We start from the raw sequence: 23,523 nt of genomic DNA, 5'->3' as shown, positions 1-23,523 counted from the left end.
CCCACTGTGAATTATGGCTTAGTGTTACGACCATCATCTGACACTCAATTACATGCTTATTCCGACTCTGACTGCGCCGGTAATTTAGACGACAGAAGATCAACTAGTGGGTTTGCCATCTACTTTGGAGGAATTCTTGTCTCATGGAGTGCCAGAAAACAGAAGACTGTTTCAAAATCAAGCACGGAGGCTGAATACAGGGGTATTGCTATTGCTACTTCTGAGTTAATGTGGCTTCAATCTCTTCTAAAAGAACTAGGCATTACAGTTCAATCACCCTCGTTGTGGTGTGATAATCTTGGAGCCACGTATCTAACCGCCAATCCTGTGTTTCATGCTCGTATGAAACACATTGAAATTGATTACCACTTTGTAAGAGAAAGAGTGGCAAATAAACAGCTGCAAGTCAAGTTCATCTCTACCAAAGACCAGGTAGCTGACATTTTTACGAAGGGATTGGCTAACTCAAGGTTTGATTCGTTGCGCAACAAGTTGAACATTCGGCAAACTCATGCACAACTTGAGAAGGGATGTTAAGGATACAACTATCAACATAATTGTAGCTGATCCTCTGCAAGATTTTATCTCCTCATGCCTCAATTAACCAACTAATTGTGTAATTGTAATATTCTCATTCATTGTAAATTGACCCTATTTTGGGTATGTAAATCTCTATATATTGTTGTATATATCCACCAAGTTATGTGTGGAAAATATTACCTAGAATATCTAGTTTTGTTTGTAAAACCTACGGAAGTAAGCATAGAAGGCCAACAGTCATGAGTTATGATACGGATAGCTCTACAACATTCAAGACCTAGATACATCTCGCCATCCATGAAGAAAAGTATGATTTCGTTAGTGCAAGATCTTAACTCGTAGAGTGCTTTCCAGCACTCAACCATGCCAGCACCACCGTCATCCGCATTGATCCGAGCTGCTAAGTTGTGACCTGGGTAACGAATCGCTGTTGGCACTTCCCTTGCAGATACTAATGTTGTTGTACTGATGACCATAAGAGCTGAAATCACTAACAGAAGAAGAACCAAGTTGCTGTTGATGGGAGTCATTATTTTCTGCGGAAAAATGATGAGTCAAATTAGACAGAAGAAGATTATGGAGAAGGTTGTGTGAAGAAGTGGTGCTTGGAGGTCGGGTATATATAGTGGGAATGCTACCATGATTGTGTAATTAATTGAATTCTAACACACATTTGAGTGAATATGGATAGACATGGGAGGGAGATCTGGAAATTAAGGTAGAATTATGTAGTAGTGGGTCTGATTAATGGCTTAATTAAGTAAATGCAATTTTAGTGCATGTTGAATTGTAACTGCCATCATTTGGAATTTGAATCGGCTCATATATCTGATTCAGGGTTCATATAGCGTTTTAGGTTTGTGGTGTCAGATTGATTTCCCTTGGGTTAGATTTTATGGCATATATACAATTGACAAAGTTAATATCTACAGCTCAGGATGTTTGTAGTGAGAAGTGAGCACTGCGCATTCCAAATCAACTGCTAAGGCCTTCATGTTCAATTTCCAGCAGTGTGGTTAAACCCTGAAATCACAAGCCTGACGATTTACCCTTCAACTGGAATCAAAACCTTCTCCATTCTTACAGTGCTTTTGGACCTATTTCAATTACATCCAAAGCATCTGGATTCCAGGGACAAATCCTTTAGGCTAACTTTATGCACAAAAGTCACCCCTTCACGATAACTTTTGTCTTCCTAGTGTTAATCTAGTGGTTGAAAACATAAACTCGCAGGATATTTATAAAGAAAAGGTAAAAGAACTCTTCATTGACTAAAATTAAAATACTATAAAAATAAGAGTGCTGCTGCTGCTCAGGATTGAATATCAATAGACAGCAAAAAAATTGTTCAGTAATGCTAGAACCCTGTTTCCAAAAGTAAACATAATTGTTTCCATTAACAAGAATTTAACTGGAGAATGAAGGTGGAAGCACGAAAACAGGTCCATCGTCAGGAATTTCGTTAACTGCCCTCGCGAGAGCGAATCCGAGTGCACGTCCGACTGGTACTGCAACTGCATTGCCCACCTGGATATACCTATATTATGTATAATGAATCGTTAGATACAGTTTGAAGTGAAACCAAAAAGAAATGTAAAGTAAAGGGATAACAAGAATGAATGTTATACCTCTGTTTTACTTTCCCGAAGAACTGATAATAATCTGGGAAGCCCTGCAAACGGGCATTTTCTCTAATTGACAGAGTTCTGTCTTGCTGGGGATGTAAAATGACCTGACGAAAGTCTCACAAGTTAGTCAAATAATATTTAACATAACCCATCCACTGGAACAATTAAGCTAAGACAAAATGTAATCCGGAAAGGACGTGTTTAGCATTCAGGACATAATGAAGTTATAATAACTAAAGATAACAGAAGATCACGAGCCATGCATAGTTGTACATTGTCAAAACCAATAGGTAATTTCTGACAATTTGCGATGTTTGCTTATCCAGTAAGAATAAAATTTGCATAAATAAGAATAAATTTTGCATTAAAATAAAAGCAGGTTCACCTGGTTGTGAGGCTCTGCTCTCCCCACTACAGTAGATACAATCTCGTCCCACCACAAGCGCCCAAATGGCCTGAAAAATACAAGCAGCCATGAAGAATTAGACATGCTAAAGAAGAATATTTGCTAAATAAAAGACAACTAACCAATGCTTACTTTTTGGACGTTCCCCTAACATATTTCAAAGCGTACTCGGGCACCTGAAGCAATTTAAGAACATATTCAGAATGAATTGACAGAATAACCATGTGATAAGAAAACAAGTTTGGACCATTTTTTACCAGAGGCTTCCTAGGGGCGAGCATGATTTTAATGCGTTTATGACGGCGTGCAATGTTATTTGCATCCACCACCACCCCCTTAAGATCCCTGTAGTTAGCCCCCTAGAAGATCCACCAAATAATACAATCATTCAACAAATGTATACAAGATGAAACTCAATTACCAAGTTAACCAAAAACTAACTTTTCTTTGTGGGATTTGGGAAACTCTAATGTTATCATGCTTGCTCAATTTCAAAGGACGGTGATCATAGAGCTTTGGCGGCGATTCCTTAGATTTAGGGATAGCAGACCCCATCAACGCTGAAAGAAAACACAATGCTCTTGTAAATGTCTTAACATGTCAATTTAAACTTGAAAATACTAATACAGAAAAACTTACCGTGCTTTGGCCGTCTTAACATCCTCTCGAAGTCGGTGATAGTGATAGGATCCTCCCCGTATTCCATTTCATCTCTATCTTCGTGCGTAGAAATCTACAAACAAGAAGAAATATTGTGAATATATCACTGTCAACGTAAACTGAATAACAATCAATGAAAGCAGCGGTCAAATTTGCTTACTTCAGGCAAATCTCTTATTGCGTCACCAAGCAGTAATGCATCCTTCAAGAGTTTTTCTTCATCTTCATCCACCTTGACATTACATTTCTACACTCACATAAAGGAAACATAAACTTTTTGATAATATAAATACGCTTAACAATTCTAAGCTGGAAAAAATCACATACATACACACCTCAAACTCCTTTGGACAAAAGCCGCGAGATACAACTTTGTGGGTGGGTAAAGGAAACTGAGGTAGTTTCTGCAATAAGAAAATGTAAAATGTAAAAATTCCAATTATCAACTTTGTATCCAGTAAATCTAAAAGTAAAGTCTAAATTATATTTGACAAAACTATATTCCACACAACAACTTTACCTCAGTAGTACGGGCACCCCATATAAATGTCCTCATTCGAAACTGAGGAAGCCCATACTTTCCTGCTACCAGAAAACCAAGACGGACTTGGTACTGCATTGCAACAAGCCTAGCCACCGCAAGCCGGCCAAGGTATGCTTTCTCAAACCGCATGATGTCAACAACATTCTCCATCAATGTGAAGCGTGGTTGGAGAAACTTGATAATATTCATGAACACCTCAAGTTGAAAATTCTTAATGTCCTTCAAAGGCTCATCTTTTTCCCGGTACCTATTAAAGCCTGAAATCCCTTGGCAGGGAGGGCCGCCGCAAATCACATCGACAGTTCCCTATAAAAAGTACAGAACAATGTATAAATTTGTTACTATAGAAACATGATAAAGGACGACACAGTATCAAAAAGTTCTAAGTTCAAACCTGCAAAGCTATGCAAGCAACAATTTTAGAAAAGAAATTCAACTAGTAATTCTAACAACAATTTATTGATAATCCTAAAAACATATATAATGAAATAGTTCTCACTTATAAACCCGTTTAAAATAAGAGAAAAATAACAGTTGATAATTGTACCAAAACAATAACATGAACTTAAAAATTTGGTTAAACAGTCAATAAAATAGTAGAAACGGATAGACACTTACAGGTAGCGGCAGTATATGCCGAGTGTACCCGTCTATCACAAAGTCCTTGATGCTCTCTTCGCAATTCCTGCATATGTAGCTTGTTACTGAAGCATGTTAAAAAAAGGAAATGCGAAGAAGATTAAAAAGTTCAAAGTACAATGACATACTCTAGTCCAGTTGCAGGCTCCCATGTGTCCATTTCAGAACTAAATCCTTTCCAGCTCACCTAAATTATTAAATTTTTTTTTTTGCCCAAGTCGGTAAATAAATGAACCAAAAGTAAGTAAAAACATAGCAGGTAGAGGCAGACAACTAAGCTAGAGAAAATCCCAAAAGTAATACCTTGTAGTACAGTGCACTGCCCTCTTTGATCTCTTTAGGATCTCCATAGCAGATCCCAACAATCTTATCAACTTCAAATATAACGTCATCATCCGCTGCACAGGAGTCAGCCTCTAATTCATCATCTTCTTCATCTTCATCAGCATTAGCTGGTTCACCAGTCTCCAATATGTAAGTTTCACAAAGCTCTGTCCATGCTTTGAGTAATTCTAGATAGTCCCCAGCAGTGGTGTGCCTAACCTGAAATCGAGTTGGCAGATAAATGTCTGAAAACAGGTTCTGAAAATAAGAAGAGAAAGGCAATGATAATAATAGCATAACGCTAAACCTCCGTTTCGGGGTGGTTGTGGCGCAGACTCTGGCAAGCTTCTGGGCTGAAATCCACTGCCCATCTCTGGAAGAACACACATAAATTTCAGTGAGAAGCAAATAAAATAATGCAGTACATGCTGAGATAATTTCTGATTAATATCACAAATGCAGCTGAAAATCAAATAGTTTGAATTCACTTACGGTAACAAGATTGACACCAGACGCACTTGCCCCCATACATAGTCCTGTAGACATCCCTCCACAGCCAGCGTACAAATCCAGAAGCGTCATTTCCGAGTTCTCAGGAGCACTTGATGTGGAAGGCTGGTTGGGATCCGCTTTCAAACTACCTATGCTTGAAAATCTAGATGACAAAGATGACGAAGCAACATCTGCTTGAATTCCTACAAATAGCAGTGTGTCATTAATAACCGTAAACAAGAATTGCAGCAAAGTATTGTATTCCCAATACATAATGTTTATTACCTGTGGAAAGGTTTTCAAAAGTGCAGAAATCTTCCGAATAGGACATATTAAAATAATAATTATATCCATCAACCTGAGAGCCGAGCCGACAAAAGAAAATCAATTAGTCTTTCAACAAAATCAACTGCAAACTGAAATGAGATATTTTGAAAACACCAATCAAAGAAAAAAGTGGAAGAAACCATACATATGAAGAAGCTTGAATGATGGTAATCTTCTCAACTACACAATCCAAAGGATTGTCATCCCCAGACTCTGAAGAGAATATAAGCCTATCATCGACTTTATCAGAGTGGAATTTTATCACCTGAAAACATCAGGAATTTTATCCCATTATAAAACTCAATCAGAAGAGTAAAAAGCAGTGTTCCTAAAATAACTTACAGTGTCCTCAGCTCTGAAGAACCATTCCACAGCTATGTATGGTTCTTTCTTGGTGGTTTCGAAGAACTCTACGATCCTCCCAATATAATATTTTTCTCCTTCTTCGGCCTGAAATAGATAGTTACAATAAATTTATGAAGCACTACAAAACGGAAAGCCTTAACATGTAAATACTCTAGGAACCTTTTCATAGCACAAAACTAACATAATACTTCTTCTAGGAATACATGAAAACATGAAGAAAAAAACAAACTAAATAGAAGATCAAACAAAAGTATGATAATTCACCTGGATGTGGCAACAATCATTCAAATGGAAAGTCTCTCCATCTACAACAGCACTAGTGAAGTGCTGTCTAGCGTGCAGGTAACCTTTACCACCTTTTCTTGCCTACAATTAATTGTCAATTAGAAAAAATCAAATTACAAAATAAATAAAAAAAAGAAAAATCTGAATAAAAACCCAAGAATAGGAAACACTACCTTGACAGGATCATAACGGTGAGGCCACCGTATCCTCGCTTCTTGTATCGGGACAGGTTCACCGGTCAATCTGCAATCAGAATTCTGGTTCTGTTTCTTAGACTTTGTAATCTTCCGCTCCATTTTCTCCACAGGGTCATCTTCAATTTCTTCTTCCTCGTCTACTGCATTCTCAGCGTCTGGAATATCAAGATCTGAGACTTTATCTTCATCATCATCTTCTTCTACACCAACCTTCTTTTTACCTTTTCTTATCAAACTCTTTAATGGACCATCTATTCCCTTCGTTGATTTACTAACAGCAGTTTTTCTTGTTGATTTCTTTTTCTTATCTGGTAAGTCAACAACTACCATTTCCCCTTTACCTTTAACGGTTTTCGGCTGAGAAGGTTTACTAGGTTCAGCTTCTGGCTCTTTGATTTTAAGTGTTCTTCTGTTCCTCTTTGGCTGTGGAGGATCATCATCCTCAGGATTTTTACTTCTTTTTCTACTAGTAGCTGTAATTGCCATCTGAAAATGGAGATTTAAGGGTGAATAGGGTATGAGATTAAAAATAAGAAGATGAAGGTTTAGAAATGAGAAAAGGGGAGAGATTAGGGTTTGAGAGAAACTGAAAGGGGGATTTTATATCAAAGAGATGAATGAAAAATGCAGAGAAAACGGGAAATATTTTGCGAGAGATTTTCGGGAGCGGGAAAAAAAATTAAATTCAAAATTTGATTTTTTTTTTGGAAATTAAATTTCGACGCGTAATATACGTGTCACCAGATTATTGAAAGAAGGTTCAATCGAACGGTTGAGTGTTTGTGTATGTGGTTTAAGAAAAATAAAATGTCTTGTTATCAAATCTTTTTGATGAGATTTTAGTTGAATGGTTTGATATATGTGAAGATTTTGAATATAACGAAATATCCGTAATTCCTAAAGAAAAATCGTGTTGGTTAAGATTTTCGTGCAAATATATATGGAAACAGCATCTTCAACGGGACGGAAATGGTATGTTACTGGGGATAGTGGGGGCCGGATTAGGTGGTGGTGCAAGTGGACATGGCCTTGCTGTCATAGGGGCGTAATTAACTGTGACAACTCAAGTGGTGTACAGGCCTGCCACATTTTTGCTCCTTGGCTCCTGGCATACTTGCCAACATTGCAACAGTTATTTACTGAAAAAATGAACCCTGGAGGTAGGTCTTCAGATTAGCTAACTGACCATGACAAAAGTGCAGTGGGAAAGAGTATTATTAATTATACACTAAAACTGAAACTGAATATATTTTCCAACTGCACTTGGAAACAGTGTGTACGTAATTGATTTATATTTCGCAGGATACAGAAAAATAATTGAGGGTTATTGCTCATCCTTAAGTTTTCATCATCTTCTCTTTTCTTGTTCACACACTCAACCTGCATTAACATAATTTTATACAATGAAATACTGTCATGAGGCAAAATCCTAGAAGGTTAAACTTGTATGAGTTGGTCAAAATCTTAGAAAGTAGAAAACAAATAATCTGACTGCTGACTCGGCGCGAGTCAGGGGTTGATTCAGACCCAGACGCCGCCGACTCAACTGCAAACAAACAAGGTGTCACTCTCACTCACACTACTCTCTCCTCCATGAACTAACCGTGAAAGTACCAATCGGAGAGGGAAGCCATGTTATGCAGTCTTCTTGGTCTGACATAATTTCAGGATTACCTATATCTTCCAACAATCGAATTGTTTCATCAGTCTTTTTTTTTTTTTTTTTTCAAATGTCTCTTGAATTGATGCTTCCTTAGTTTTACTGAGTTTATCGGTAGTGTACAGACTAAAGAGGAACCGTCAAGACAAGAAGAGAAAGATGAACATTGTACTTTGGTAGCGTACAGATTGAAGGCGGAACCACTGTTTATTTGATAGAAAGCATTCATACAGACCTGCCAAAGATGTATGGTTGCAATTCTTTTTTTTTTTCGAGAAGAATGGTTGCAATTCGTAAGCAGTATGGTTTTGGTAAAATCTTGTCTTTGAGGTTTCAAAACTTTTTGAATTTCAAATTCCCGCATCTTGTGCACTAGATAAAGAGGTTGTGGATCGTCAAGAAGGGGAATGGAGCCCGAAAATGCAGCATAGATGACAACAAAAAGTGAACCAGTGAATGACAACAAAGGAGACATTAACACCATATACCTTTTCAAACTCAAACAAAATGCTGCCATAAGCTTTATTTATGATTAATAAAAGGAAGACTACAAACTCAAACAAAAACAATCACTCATGACCTCAGATAGATAAATGATCCATGCACAAGTAAAAAACACAACTATAACCCAATTGAAGTTGGAAAATCTATTCCACCAACACTGCGGAAGTACTTGGGCCCGAGATATAAGGAGGCTGTACCGGTGTAAGCATGGAAACATGTGAAATACGGGGAGCAGCGGAGGATGAAGCATCACAATAACCACGTAAAATGTCGCCCTCTTCAGCAGTAAAACCTACAGAAGTAAGCATAGAAGGCCAACAGTCACGAGTTATGATACGGATAGCTCTACAACATTCAAGGCCTAGATACATATCGCCATCCATGAAAAAAAGTATGATTTCGTTAGTGCAAGATCGTAACTCATACAGTGCATTCCAACACTCAACCATGCCAGCACCACCATCATCCGCATTGATCCGAGCTGCTAAGTTATGACCTGGGTAAGGGATCCCTGTTGGCACTTCCCTTGCATCTACGAATTTTCTGGTACTGACCATAAGAGCTGAAATTGCTAACAGAAGAAGAACCAAGTTGCTGCTGTTGATGAGAGTCATCATTTTCTGCGAAAGAATGATGTGTTAGGTTTGACAGTAGAAAATATTTGGAGATAGAGAAGGTTGTGTGAATATGTGGTGCTTGGAGGTCGGCTATATATAGAGGAGAGTGGGAATGCATGCAACCACTATTTAGTGTGCATTGATTGTCTATTAATTGAATTCTGACGCACGGTTGAGGGAAAATGGATAGATATAAAGAATTGTGTAATCGTGGGACTGATTAATGGCTAAATCAAATTTAACTACGGCTGTTAAATTGTAACTGCCATCATTTGGAACTTGAATCGGCTCATGTATCTGATTCAAGTAGCGTTTTAGTTTTGTGGTGTCAGATTGATTTCCCCTGGGTTAGAAACAGTCCTTAGTTCTTACGGCGTATACACTGACAAAGTTATAAATTTATCTACTGAAATGTCACTTATGTACTATTGACTAGTGATATGGTTATTGCTGGTATATCATAAGAAGCATGCCACGACTGTGCCAATATGTTGCGTTAAGTGTGACGAGTGTGCCTCACCTTCTATTGCATTGCTCATTTCCCCAAGTATTTGGGGATATCCTGTAATCGTTTACTTCTCCCACAGTTGGTAAACGTGAAGTTTTTTATTTTATTTTCTGTAAGGTTGACGAAAGGGTAGTCCTAAAGCACTTCGAGTGGCCTGAGAAAAAAGCGGATACTTTAGAAGCAGCTTTTGGGTATGGAGACCTTAAGAAGTTAGAATCAGAAGTTTCTAGCTATGTGGGTGACCCTCAGCTACCATGTGATGCTGCATTAAAGAAGACGGCGGCTTTGCCAGTGATTACATGATTTCTTGCTTCAATTTTCTGGACTTCCTCTTTCTAGGATGGAGAAGTTTGCAGTCTATTTAAGGACCAAAGATGGGTTGATGCGCCACTGCAAAGACCCGCAGATTGGATACTGGACACTGGAATTATTAGAGGTAAACTTGGTTATTAGATGAACTTTTAACCAAGAGAGCATCGGAGAAAGATCCAGCATTTCAGTATATGTTACTTCAAGGAGTGAGATTTGCTTTTTGAATGAGCTGATATTTCTCAAAGGCACTGCAGGCTTAATTAGTGATTCTCAGGAGAGATGGAGGAGTCAAGACGGCAGCATTCTATAAATGGATCAAAGGTATTTGCGGAAGAGTATGTTCATAATAAGAGAAGACAGTAGGATGGTTTTACTAAACATCCTGAAATTTGATGAAGTTTTTTCAAAAATTCGAGGGAAATTAGTAGAATGCCAGCTGCATTGGTTGTGGAGACGAGCATTCCGCATTCCAAATCCTCCGCCAAGGCCTTCATGATCAATTTCCAGTAGTGTAGTTAAAGAATGTACTGCATTACTGGACACATCCTGAAAATTTTACCATTCAACTGGAATCACAGCTGCTTTTGGACCTATTTCAATTTCATCCAAACCATCTACCAGAGACAAACGATTCTAAATTTATGCACACAAGTGGCCCGATTGCTTCATCTATTCTGAAGAAAACCCTGTTCCCAAAAGTAAACAAAATTGTTTCAATCACAACACTCTAACTGGAGAATGAAGGAGGAAGCACAAAAACAGGTTCATTGTTGCACACAAGTGTCGTTAGCAAATTTCAATATTTCTTCCTTATTTTTCGAAATTAAATTTTGACGCGTAATATACGTGTCATTAGATTATTGAAACAAGGTACAATCGAACGGTAGAGTGTTTGCTCCCCAAAATCGGAAACGAAGCATCTCGAACGGACGGAAATTGTATGTTACTGGGGACGGTGGTGGTGGTGCACATGGCCTTGCTGTCAAAGCGGTTTGCTGTGATGGTTATTTTTTCAAGTACATTGAGATGCTAACTTTGTATGAGTGAGCATGACTTGCCTGCCACATTTTTGCTCCTTGGCTCCTGGCATGGCAACAGTTATTACTGAAAAATTGACCCCTGGAATGGAGGTAGGTCTTCATTAAGCTACCACCTGACCATGACAAAATCACAGGGGGGAAGAGCATTATACACTAAAACTGAAGCTGACAACATGTTTTCCAACTGCATTTGGAAACAGTGTGTACCTAATTGATTCATATTTTGCAGGATACAAAAGAAAAAACATCGCGAATATGATATTGCTCATCCTTGGGTTTTCAACTTCTTCACTTTTCTTACGTCTCTTCTCCCATTAGACTTCTGAACCACTGGATCGGCTTTTGCTTGTTTGGAAACATCTGTTGCACTATCCTCAGTGGTGGCGTTGTCGTGGTTAACTATTGTCAACTTTTCCTCTAGGGTTGATTTCTTTGGAGCTGATTCACTGCTCTCATCGCTTCCTTTCTTCCTTTTTCTTCCCTCTATTATCCCACTCTGGGTTGAATCCGAGCTTTTCTCCCCATTCTCCTTATTTGTGCTCTTTTTGGGAACACCGGCCTTCCCTTTCTTCGATTTCTTCTGTGCTGGTTTACTGTAAGTGTATAACTAGAGTAGTTAGAGCCATAAAAACATAAGGGGAAAAAATGAACCCCAAGGTTACTTCAAAGCGAATGTTTTATGCCAACAAATCAATGTTTTATGCACATCTTATTTCAGGTTTACTATCAAAATAGGCTAATGGAAATCGGGAGTTAGATGCTGCGCTCAGAAGGTAGGAACGGTATTATATAAGTTTCTATCTTACTAACCGACCACATTTTGAATACCACTGGGTAAATCCACCATTAACAATTTGATCTACCAGATTACCAGTTGCCAACAAGTAATCAGAGAAAGATTACACCAAGAACAGTTCCATTTATACTACAAGCATTGATTTGCCTGAACTACAAAAAGGATATCCCTCGAAGTTACGAGGATTTCAGTAACTAATTAACCAATGGATAGCCCTAGATTCTACCAGGTCCTTCATAGATATCAGAACCCACCAAGTTCAATCCTTGGAACACAGATACCACACCCCTAACATGACACCAGTCTGGAGAGGAAGATGCACAACAGAAGAAAAATACGATCCACACACAACATTTGAAAACCAAAAAATTATTGACAGAAATATATGTTTTCCTTGGAGCATGTTCTTCCACCAAGTAAACAAAAATCTACTAAAACATGAAGAAACTAAAACCAATGGTTGCGGATAAGATTCATTAGAATATACCTTTGCATGACCGAACTTCTGGAGAGGCTTTGTTTAATGATATCAGTATAGTATTGAGTAAAAGGAGTCTGCTTGCTGTCCACTTTGATCTGCACAAAAATCATTCAAGACACCACAGAGTAAGAATTGAGAGCTCTTGATTTAAAGAAAAGAAAAACGAAACAAAGAAACCCAACCTCCTGAAGAAAAGAGTCAACGGCTGCCTTATCTTTTGGTGAAAAGGCGACTTCCTCTCTTTTCTTGTTCACAAACTCAACATTCTGCTCAACCTGCATTACCATAAATTTATCCGATGAAATAATGTCATGAGACTAAACCCTAGAAAGTTAAACCGAGGCAAACTGGGGAGAAAGATATACCATATCTATTAGACGTTTCACGGGACGTCGAAGACTTTCAACAGTAGTCTTCTCATTGAACTTTCTTAGACGAATTAGGGGAATCGCTGCCAGCTCAGGAAATGATATATGGTAGCTCCACTGAGCAAAGTGAGCTGAAAGCCGCTCAATTACAGATAAGACACACTCTTCTTGGAAGAGACGTGATTTTAGCCACTGCTTTGGGACCTACATCAAAAACTGAATCTTATCAGCCTACCATAACTTGAACAAGGAACATTAAAAACTCAAACTCTTAAATCATATAACCTTTAGTGCAAATGACATGTCAAAGGGTTTTGCAGATTTTGCATCTGCCTTGCCAGTTCCAATGTACTCCAAAGAGTCGAGCACCAAGGATGTCACAGGGATGAAGTCCCTAGAAGCACTTGAAATCTGATTGAGCATTTGAATGCATTTTACTCTCAGAGGCAAGTGTCGTGGTCCAGAAAAAAGGTGAACCACTCCATTAATGATTTGAACAATTAAGTACACCAACAACTGAAGGTCATTATCTTCAACGTTTGCGCAGACATACTTAACCCACAAATCCACACAATTGATGTATTGCCAGCTATATATCTTCTCCATTGTTTCCTGAAGACACAAACACCTGGGCGTTAGCAGAATGCAACTTAAAAGAAACCCGGTTTCGTACACAAATGAGCATCAAAATTTCAAACAAAAGAACCTAACAGAAAAGAATGAATCGTCTGTATCCCATCCTAACAATATTGATCGTGCACGAGTTAAAAACAATAAACAGATGGGTACCTCAGGTTCAAGCAAAATTTGTAAATTAAAAATATTATGATGTATGTCTTAGCTTATGATGAAAAACGGAAGAGCATTTACCTTTTCCTTCGTGTGTAGGCACTGCCGTAAAATTGTGGCTAGTTGCTGGATAGATACCAATGCCTTGCTACATGATCTCGGAACATCTAGAGAGTAAAGCTCGACAAGGGAGTCCGCAAGAAATTTTATGTGTAACAAATTTGTGGGCTCCAAAAACTTGCTTCGTGCAATAAAGGCCTTGTATGTTTTTATCAAGCAGGACTCGAGACAGTTTAAACTCAACTGTGTAGCAGCATCACGCATGATAAGAAATGCTGCAGATGGAACTTTTCCTTCCCCAGTTGCCCAGAGATGAACTGCCACCTGCACTCAAATTTAAGCATCGTAAGGAAAATAAGATGATGAAAGCTTTTGCATGTCAAATTGCCTTCATTAGTGCTAGCGAGGCAAATGTAAACCACAAGGAAAGATGCTCAAGCTCATGGGGTTATCCAAAGAGTACTGAACTTTGATTGTCAAAATACCAGTGATAAGAAAACTTTTATGGCTACTCGAAAGGCCCTTGAGTTATACTGTTGGTAGGTGTAGGATAAAGAAGTGGCAAGATAACTAACATCGGCCAAATCCTACATTTAATCCAAATTCTTCCACTATCATATCAACGCTGCTATACCTACCAAGGAAAATCCTGAGAGAAATGGCCCTTCCTAGAGGCGGCCAATAGAGGGGGACCAAATGTGGACCAATGCCCTCTACTACTGAAATTGGAGGGATGGGCTCTTTTGAATGCCATCAACCATTTAGATGCATTGGTCCGCATTTGGTCTACCTCTATTGGTCCACTGTTTTTGGAGAGAAATCCCGTTATGTCAGTTTAGGACAAGTGACAATTATCTCAACTATTATATTATTATTGCTAGCCATATACACATCTCTAGTGCAGAAACTGTGTTTTGTTGTGAGTGAATGTAAATTAATCAACTTAACCCAATTAATACTACATACTACTATCTCTGATCTTTACAAACTGTTTTCTACTAACCAAATGTTTTGGAGAGTTAACAATAAAGTGGGTGTTTGACGATATTGCCTTTGAATCTATAGTTGTATGAAACTTCAAATGTCTGGGTTCCTATTAATCATTTAGCCACCAGTGATTGGCCCAACCCATTATGGGAATTGGCATGCACCTATTTATGATAGGCCAAATTAAAAATCTATTGTGATAGTCTTTACTACTTTTTTATGCATCGCTTAACAACATTGTGGGAATACTTGTATGCAAAATTAGTAAAGACTATCATATCACAACAAGTTTGTGATTTGGCCTATTGCAACCAAAAGGGCTGAATGCCATTGCCACCACGGGGGATTGGCCACTGATAACAGGAACCCGCACATACATTGTTCTCTTTAAACCCAAATAATATTATACACAACACCAATCATACACATGAAGCTACTAATTTTCCGAAGTATATATGAAACTACTATCAAGAGAACTTTCACCACTAGCTGCTCAAAAGGCCATCGAAACTATGCTGCTAGCAGATGCAGGTAAAACAAGTGGCAAAGAAAACTATTTTCATTGAAATTCATTCTGTGTGGTAGTAGCGTGGTCTAAAACTTATGATTCTTTATTACTAGAAACTTACTTTAGAAATGGGAAGCTGCTGAATTACTACAGTTTGGGGTATATTATCATTTCCATCCCAAAAGTTTCTAGCAAAATTGAAACATAAATTGACAAGTATAATCTAATAAAACTGGAAACCAATAATCCTATGAAAGATCCAGTAGGCAAAAGATAGAAAAGTGAAAAAGATGCTCGAAAGGCCCTAAGCTGCAGTGCTGATCGGTGCAGGATAAAGAAGTAGCAAAGAAAACTAATTTCATGCTACATGCAGTAGTGGCCTAATCAAAACTCAAGGGCTATTTATACCAACCTGCTGAATACATTTTGGGGGTATCAATATCAGTTTCATCATAAGTGTTTTTAGCAATTATATCTGTTAAGGCTCACTCAACTCAATCTCCATGCTATGAGGAACCTCAGCCTTTACCCCATTCCGCAATTCTAGCCACAACAAAACATTGATTCAGTTTTAATGGTGATTCAAAGCAACTTTTGTTGCTAACATTTGGAGTTTAACGATCAGGCAATTTCTGGTCAGGAGATTTTCATGGTGACGTATTTCACACCATGGATCATTGCCTTCCTGAGTTTCCAAGAGGTCCCTCTTAGCATTACAATCCACCACTAGTTTGGTAGATTCTCAGCCATCAGTGATTAGAAAACAGAACCATAGTAAGTTTTAACAATTAAATAACCAAGAAAACAGAACCATATAAGTACCTTGATGAGTTTCTTCAGTAGTGACGGAAATGCAGCAAAGAATATGGTCGAAGCTCTCAGACGGGTTAGAGCGAATGCAAGTATCTCAGAGTCAGTAACATGGTTGAGAAAGATAATTGTACTACTCAGATAAGACTGAATCAGAGGCTCTGAGTCTTTCCATTTTTGAGTTTTCTTCAACCCCAGAACAGTATGCTTCTCGCAGTCAGGGCTCGGGATTTCTAAATGTGTTCGAAATATGTTATCGGCTTCACGAAGGGTAAAGTTCACTATCTTAACAAACGTCTTGCTACTTTGAATTCTCTGTGAGATTGCATCGATGGCATCACCAGATCCATACTGACAGGCAGCTCGGTATGCATTCAACAGATTAGGAAGAACAAACAAGTTCTTTTCCTCTAAAATCAGTCGACACCAGGAATCAATTATTGCAGTAGTCAAAGGCTTGCCAATGCTGGAATCAGCTTCCACCATATCCTGGTCACTAGTTTCGGCTTCTTCATCAGAATCCTGCCACAACCAAACCCAAAAATATTGGAAAAAAAACTCTAACGAGGACAATACAGATTTCATAACTCTCGCTGGTGAAGCAAAACAAGTAACAGATTACATATAACCCCGGCAATTTATTATAAAAAAATTTTTTGGTAGAATTCTCATTCCAAATAACTCTAAGATTAGCACAATACAAAGAAGGTATGAAGCTCAAACAACTTACACCATAATCACTATCTTGCTCAAGTTCATCAGCACGAGCTTCCAAAAATTCTGCAAATTCTGGATCCTGAATCAAAAAAGAAAAACACGGATTTCAAACATCAATAGGCTGAAACAGACACGGGAGAACCAGTACTGCAGGAAGTAATGAGCCTCGGCAGGCAAACAGGTTCCTAGATGCACAAGTGAGCAAACAATAAATGTCAGGAAACAAAGATATTCAAGATATGTACATCTAAATCCAGTATCTAAAAATCCAAAATGAAAATAAAGTTACTGAATTTCAACTACTATAGCAAACACTGATGCTATATGAATCTTACAATGTCCTACTAGGTCAGTTGGTTGCCAACACAATCTACATCAATTTCTAGATATTGGGACGACCCACTGATCTGAGGCCCAAAGAAGAACATTAGATACTCACTAGTTTTTACTCATATAATTCTCAAACCAACGGGATAACCAAATCGACAATGCTCCAAGAGATAAGCTGATGGGAATACCAATATACCATAGTGGAGACTTGGTGCATCAGACAGAATCCCACATACATCAACAATAACATAGATTGTAGACTAGAATATTAACTTATAGCATACCAATTACCAATACAAACTCTAGGGTGCAAATACCGCATTAAGGTTCATAACAATTATACTGGAAGCCTATAAAAGCACTGGCAGTGGCAAGGATTAATAATATACTGCAGCTTTAAGGAACACTCAGTCCATTGAAATAATATCTAATCACCATAATCTACTGAATTCAATGTGTCTACGAACCCTATCCAATATCAACTCCCTTGTACTTGTTAGTCAATGAATGCCAAATCATTTCCATTCCATTTTAGGGTGATTTTGTACTCACTCATAAATTACAAGGCCTAACATACTCAGTTCTAATTTTTGGTTGTTGCCACATGAAACATTCCCTTCAATATCTTTTACATATAAAACCTACTCACACTTATCTTATTTTCACTACTTTGCTCCAATTTCACAACTACAGCAAAAGCATCAAATATTATCAGTATTGATAAGTTTCAGATTCTCAAACAAACTCACACTACTCGTGAAGTTACTCGTTGCATTTATTTACAGTAATGCACCATTACCTTTTCGATCAGGCGGTCCAATTTCTTCTTTTGCTTGGCAAGTTCCAAACGAAGTTCCTTGTTCTGCGCCTGTAAAGGCCTATCATTGCCCTCATCTGCAAAAAACCATTCTCTCTTTAGTAAGTTACAAACCTAAAAATCACTAATGCACTTACACACAACAAATTCAACTGCTAGATTTTCCAAATTTTAGGGGAGGCGGGAGCCATCCCTACACTAGACATAGCTATATTCAGATTTCTAATTCTACATTAAGATTATCTCGTGGATGTAACGACAGAAACGATTCAATATGTCGTACATGCCAAGTTAAGAAACATCATAACAAAACTATATAAATAAATACTGATAACAGATGAGGTTACCACGATCTGAATGTTAACAAAAGTCAAACAAACTGAAAACAAATGGATAGTAACTAAAGCTCAAGTGCAGTGTAACTAGAGTAAACACAGGATTACTTTGGATCTTCTGAGTACCTAACCATACATCGATTTTCCCGACAAATCAAACAATCCAAATTGAATTTAAGCAAGTATATCTGATGATATTTACTTTTGCCACTGAAAACATTCTCACTGGCTTGGATATAGATATTAGTGATTATCTACCAAAGAAAAAACTATACACCCTAGGTAACGAAGTGCATAAATTTTACAGATACTAGTTCCAAAAGTACTAGTAGTTAGTCATTCACTTTATTTAAAACCCATTAACAACAATGACATGTAAATTCTGATACAAGATCAATTACACTTACGGAATGAGAATGTGGTGGTTTATAACATGTTATAGTTTGTTGCTGTTGTCGAAGATAGTAAGCCCAATGACAGTTTTATACAACTATCGACACGGCATGTATGTATCATTGTATTTGTAAAAACATACACCACTTACAAGCCACAAATTTTAATGAGAGGTCACACAATCCAACGATCAAAAACACCAAAACACATAACTTCCCATATTTCATACCTACATGTATAATCACAATATTCATCACTATTTTACGGTTTTCTCATTTCTCTCTCTAGAAAATCAAAAGGGGGTGCTTGAAAATTCTCAAAAACTAGGGCTTTTGAATATCGATCAGAAATTCTAGGTGTATTTCAAGGGTTTAATGTCTCAAATTCATAAATGGATGATAGATAATAAACCCTACATTCTCACTTCAATTTCATTCCAAGTAGCGTTTTATTTTATCCACGATTTTTTGTACTTTGTTTGGGTTTCTAACCTGATTCATCGTCGCTTTCGCCTGCAGCATCATACGCACCTTGAAAGGTCTGTTCAGTAATTCAAAACACCCATTCAATTGAATCATCAAATCCAAAACCAAAACTCAAATCATCAAATTGCGAAAAATTGAAAAACTATCCCACCAACCTCTGGAAGAAATTCATCACTATCAGAACCATCTTCAATTGATTCATCGGTTTCATACCCATCGAATACAGGCACGAGTGAAACATCTCCAACAGCTACATCATCTTCATAATTTTCAACTTCTAAATCCTTTTTAGGAAGAGTTTTATGTGTAGGACCATCTTTCTTCTCTCCTCCTACATTAACAAGAACAAATCTATAAGACCACTGCTAAAATTTAACTCCAAAAAAAATAATAAAAAAAATCAGGATTTACAATCATTTTTTGACGAAATTCTTACTTGGTTTCTTTTTAAACATAGCCTTTTGCTTTCGCCTCTTCTTCATCACAGAGGGAAGATGTTTCTTGGCGAATTTCCTCGCTTTCTTCCCGAGTTTCGACATTTTTGGTCTCAATTTGCTTAGCTAGGGTTTCAGAAGGAGAACGAAGATGAAAGAGGGGTTTAGTACAAGTTAGGGTTTACAGGGAAGCGATGGTTTTGTCAGGCACACAAGTGATATTGTTCTAAGGGGCCGCTCTAAATGAGGACACCCGAGACCTTTCCTTTTACCCACCCGATTCATCCAACCCGCCAATATTATACTTGGGTTTTACTGCCTTAATGGACCCGAAAGGTAAAATTATTTCACCTGGAATCGAATTATGTCAAAAAGTTACCTGTTTTTTTTTTTTAATAGGAATGGAATGGGATAGATTAAATCAAATAGAGATGTCATCCAGTTTCTCCGTAAGATCATCTCCAATAGAGGGTGAAGGTTTTATTTTATTTTATGACACATAGGATTTTAGATCCTCATTTATATTAAATTTATTTCCAACAATGGATCCTATTAAGTAGGAAGGGGGTGCCAAAATAAATATGAAGGTCTTGGACAAAGTCTTATTTAGACCTTGAGAATGACCTCCACATCATCTTTTTAACCATATTTTAAATTTTTACTTTAAATAAAAATTTTTAAACCAATAGGAAAGAGGGAGACAATTTTATCATTATCTATAAAAACAAATCCTTAAAATAAGACCCCCACTGTTGGAGATAGTCCATGAGAAAAGCGTTGTTATTTTTGCCACATACGTATGACCCCATAAATAAGGATCTAAATAAAAATTCCATGTAGGATTTTTAGCACCCACTGTTGGAGATAACAGAGAGTGAAAGTTTTATTTTATTTTTGACACATAGGATTTTAGACTCTCATTTAGATTAAATCTATCTCCAACGGTAGGTCCTATAAAACATGAAGGGTGTCAAAATAAATATGAAGGTCTTGGAGAAAGTCTTTGGGAATGACCTCCATGTCATCTTTTTTTTTGACTATTTTTCTAATTATTATTATTAAACAAATTTTTCTAACCCAATAAGAAAAAATGAATCATATCTATCTTTATCCAAAAAACAAATCCCAAAACTAACACCCCACACTACTGGAGATGGTTCATGAGAAAATCACTAATCTTTTAACCCCACAAATAAGAATCTAAATAGAAACTTCACATAGGATTAATAACACCCACCGTTGGAGATGCTCTAAAGAGAGTTTGCATTGGTTCCTTCGCTAAACAATGGGCAACTTCATTCGTACCTCTTGGCATGTTATAATAGGTGTACAGCTGCGTACCCATATTCTAAGCTAGCTCCTCACGTACAAACCAACCCCTAGAAAAAGTTCAACAAAAATCCTAGTTTTAATTTATTATTGTCTTGGACTTAATGGTCTTTAAATACTGGTTCTAGCCGGTGCTAACATCACTACATGTGTTCATTCTATTTGGAGAAGAATTTGACGTTGACGAGCTTCGAACCCATATCATTGAATTATCACCTGGTGGTATTATTATCATGTTACAATGACATTTGCAAGGGGTTTGATATTGCTTTTGTTTCCTTACGAGTATTTACATGACCGTCAACTCTATGTTTTGATTTATTATGGTAGTTGTGTTGAGAAGGACGTGAATTTTAACAAGCGTGATAATAAAGTCTAAAACATTCAACTGTTTAACTTAGCGAACAAAATTAAGTTAATTTTATCTTTCTTCGTCACCAAGTCTGATGTTCTCTTCATTGTCCGGATGATTCTAACCTCTTTGCAGGGCAGAGGCAGCCTATGGAAAGGGTAGGCATTAGAACTGGCAAACGGGCGGGTCGGGGGCTTGCCCGTTACGGGTTACACGGGTTCGGGTTAATACGGGTTAAAACTCGCGGGTCAGCTTTCGTAACGGGTGGTCAATTCTTCAACCCGCGCCCGTAACGGGTTAAGCTTGCGGGTTACTTGACTCGTTCTGGTTACTCAACTATGTGACTGAGTCAACTCACCAGAAACCAATTTGACAGAGTTTCCTCCGATATCTGGTATATTTCCGGCCATATTCAGGCCATCTAAAGCTCCTTCTCTACAACCTAACAATAATCTCTAATTCATTTGATATTTAGATTCAATTCAATCAACTTATCAACAGAATTGTTGCACCAAAATTTAAGATCAAGAAAATTGAAATACTTAAGTAACTTAACCACATTAGTTTTGTAGTTTTGTACTTTAAAAGGAACACAGTACAATAGTACTAATCATTAGTTCATGATATCTTCAACAAAGAAAAACACCCTTCAAGACCGTAGTAATACCATTGTTTGTTTGTACTTTGTGACTTTCCAACAATAAAGATATTAATAACCACTTCCTGCACAAAATATATATTGTGGTCAATCAAAAAAAGTGATAAATGTCCAAAAAAGAACATCTCCACTCTCTTTCCTATACAAATTGGAGAGACTGTGATAACTTTCTGTCCAAAAAAACATTCTAAATTTCTCATTTTCCATGTCTATCTTTGAGTTGCTCCAACTATTCAATATGAATCTGTCACTTCAAGCAAAAACAAATCAAACAAAAGAAAAGATTCAAATCAAAAACATGAAATTTGCATATTTACCCTGCTTTATATTGAAGAAGTACGCATACTAATTAGACGCATAAGAACTTACTTCGCCATCCTCCACAGCTTCATCCTCCACTGCACCAAGTTCAAATCCTAATACATCTTCTCCAATAATCCCATTGTCCTCATCAAAATCTTCTTTTCCTACATGGATTAAAAACAATCAAAGTTATATCTGAAATTTAGACATTCAACTAAATGAAATATTACTGACTAACGCGGCGCTACTTACGCACACTTACCAACTCCATGGTCCCAATCACGAGTTGTTATCACCGCCTCAGCATTTTCAGGTAATAAAGAACTACGAAATCGATCAATTACCCTACCACCAATGCTAAATGCAGATTCTGAAGCTACGGTTGAAATAGGAATTGACAAGATATCCCCTGCCATTCTTGAAAGTACTGGAAATCGTTGTTCGTGGCCTTTCCAGTACATTAGGATGTCGAATGAGACATTTCGTTGAAATCCATGTTTCTCACTAAGATATAGATCTAACTCTGACAAGTCAGATTGCAGATCACCATTATTTTCCTGTGTTGAAGCATATTCCTGCATGAAACAAGCAAGAAGTTAGAAATGAGTACAAGGAAGAACATCACAGATTCACAAACACAAAACAATACATCTGCCCTAAAGATTCACAATGAGTACAAGAAGTTAAAATTACCTGGAACCACTCACTTCCTTGATGGGCAGAATTCCCACCAGTTTGAATAACCACATTCTGAGTTCCAATTCCAGTTCCAGAAGCTCTTGAAAAGGTGTAATACTCGTTATAAAGTTTTTTCATATTTTCATGCACAGCTTCAACTTTACTTTCTAGTTCTCTTACATCAGGATACAACTTGGAGTAAGCAAAGCTTAGATACTGCAGTTTACATCTAGGATCTAACACAAGTGCCATAGCCAATATAGGACTCAGGTTTATCCAATAACTGTCAAATTTTTGTTGTATCTCTTTTACCATGTCTCTAATGAATTCAATTTCATTTGTGCTTTCTTTTTTTAGTAACACCTGAACTTGACAGACTCCTTCAAAATATAGATTGGAAGTAGGATACTTACTACCAGAAAATAATTTTGTGAGATCATAAAACTTCTTGAGAAACTTTGTGACAACTTCAATTTGCTCCCATTCTTCATCCGTTGGACAGTGTTTATAATCTGGATCCACCTCCTTCAAATGAGAGAAAACATCTCTATACGCAAGATAACTGTCTAACATGAGATAGGTTGAATTCCACCTGTATAAAACAACATTCAGTGAGTATATTATAAACATTAATACAATTCTCTAACTGTATAAGTATAACAAAAGAAAAGCGGAAACCCACCTAGTTTTAACGTCTTGGCGAATACCCCTTCCTATTCCAGACATTCCTAAAGCATCAACAAAGTCCAAGAATTTTTGTTTTCTTACTTGGGACTTTTTAAGGGACTTCACCGACTTTCTTATCTTGAGCACAGATGGATCAATCTTCACAAGTCCATCTTTA

General features: G+C 37.4%; 4 protein-coding genes across 5 annotated transcripts; all 4 read right to left on the bottom strand.

Annotated features, from left to right (window-relative positions):
• Positions 1 to 716: 716 nt before the first annotated feature.
• On the bottom strand, positions 717 to 1,070 carry LOC113358652 (egg cell-secreted protein 1.2-like). Its single transcript, XM_026602270.1, has one exon. The coding sequence runs from the start codon at positions 1,068 to 1,070 to the stop codon at positions 717 to 719; it is 354 nt and encodes a 117-aa protein (XP_026458055.1).
• Positions 1,071 to 1,901: 831 nt separating this feature from the next.
• Positions 1,902 to 6,894, bottom strand: LOC113358644 (DNA (cytosine-5)-methyltransferase CMT3-like). The gene is made up of 20 exons (XM_026602259.1): positions 6,385 to 6,894; positions 6,191 to 6,292; positions 5,903 to 6,010; positions 5,706 to 5,825; positions 5,519 to 5,591; positions 5,234 to 5,436; positions 5,049 to 5,114; positions 4,721 to 4,960; positions 4,546 to 4,604; positions 4,397 to 4,463; positions 3,755 to 4,084; positions 3,570 to 3,638; positions 3,395 to 3,481; positions 3,214 to 3,307; positions 3,016 to 3,134; positions 2,832 to 2,933; positions 2,707 to 2,750; positions 2,554 to 2,623; positions 2,169 to 2,272; positions 1,902 to 2,077 (listed from the first exon to the last, which is right to left on the bottom strand). Exons 1-20 carry the CDS (start codon positions 6,892 to 6,894, stop codon positions 1,948 to 1,950), a joined length of 2,697 nt encoding a protein of 898 aa, XP_026458044.1. The 3' UTR covers positions 1,902 to 1,947.
• Positions 6,895 to 8,715: 1,821 nt separating this feature from the next.
• LOC113358633 (egg cell-secreted protein 1.2-like) lies at positions 8,716 to 9,186 on the bottom strand. The gene has a single exon (XM_026602249.1). The coding sequence runs from the start codon at positions 9,184 to 9,186 to the stop codon at positions 8,716 to 8,718; it is 471 nt and encodes a 156-aa protein (XP_026458034.1).
• Positions 9,187 to 10,667: 1,481 nt separating this feature from the next.
• Positions 10,668 to 19,558, bottom strand: LOC113312933 (nucleolar complex protein 2 homolog). Of its 2 annotated transcripts, XR_003341709.1 has the most exons (13): positions 19,362 to 19,558; positions 19,081 to 19,256; positions 18,932 to 18,980; positions 17,695 to 17,789; positions 16,579 to 16,644; positions 15,861 to 16,370; positions 13,565 to 13,867; positions 12,980 to 13,306; positions 12,692 to 12,898; positions 12,509 to 12,601; positions 12,333 to 12,421; positions 11,257 to 11,642; positions 10,668 to 11,162 (listed from the first exon to the last, which is right to left on the bottom strand). XR_003341709.1 is itself a non-coding variant. In XM_026561669.1 (12 exons), exons 1-12 carry the CDS (start codon positions 19,462 to 19,464, stop codon positions 11,315 to 11,317), a joined length of 2,346 nt encoding a protein of 781 aa, XP_026417454.1. In that variant the 5' UTR covers positions 19,465 to 19,558; the 3' UTR covers positions 11,099 to 11,314. The 2 variants fall into 2 exon arrangements, 1 of the variants encoding a protein (XP_026417454.1); XM_026561669.1 differs by having other exon boundaries at positions 11,099 to 11,642.
• Between the last annotated feature and the right edge of the window lie 3,965 nt (positions 19,559 to 23,523).

Source organism: Papaver somniferum, chromosome 1 (genome assembly GCF_003573695.1).
Source record: "Papaver somniferum cultivar HN1 chromosome 1, ASM357369v1, whole genome shotgun sequence".
NCBI classification, from domain to species: Eukaryota; Viridiplantae; Streptophyta; class Magnoliopsida; order Ranunculales; family Papaveraceae; genus Papaver; species Papaver somniferum.
This window is presented reverse-complemented; position numbering and strand designations above follow the sequence as displayed.

What these genes read in the sequence shown, in the direction of transcription:
- LOC113358633 (XM_026602249.1), bottom strand. Translation starts at nt 9,186, where the DNA reads ATGACTCTCATCAACAGCAGCAACTTGGTTCTTCTTCTGTTAGCAATT.
- LOC113358644 (XM_026602259.1), bottom strand. Translation starts at nt 6,894, where the DNA reads ATGGCAATTACAGCTACTAGTAGAAAAAGAAGTAAAAATCCTGAGGAT. An exon ending in CTGGTGTCAATCTTGTTACC is followed by an intron (nt 5,115 to 5,233) that starts GTAAGTGAATTC and finishes GTGTTCTTCCAG; the next exon opens with AGATGGGCAGTGGATTTCAG. An exon ending in CCCAAATCCCACAAAGAAAA is followed by an intron (nt 2,934 to 3,015) that starts GTTAGTTTTTGG and finishes TGGATCTTCTAG; the next exon opens with GGGGCTAACTACAGGGATCT.
- LOC113312933 (XM_026561669.1), bottom strand. Translation starts at nt 19,464, where the DNA reads ATGTCGAAACTCGGGAAGAAAGCGAGGAAATTCGCCAAGAAACATCTT. An exon ending in TGGACCGCCTGATCGAAAAG is followed by an intron (nt 16,645 to 17,694) that starts GTAATGGTGCAT and finishes TTTTTGATTCAG; the next exon opens with GATCCAGAATTTGCAGAATT. An exon ending in TACTGAAGAAACTCATCAAG is followed by an intron (nt 13,868 to 15,860) that starts GTACTTATATGG and finishes ATTTGAGTGCAG; the next exon opens with GTGGCAGTTCATCTCTGGGC.
- LOC113358652 (XM_026602270.1), bottom strand. Translation starts at nt 1,070, where the DNA reads ATGACTCCCATCAACAGCAACTTGGTTCTTCTTCTGTTAGTGATTTCA.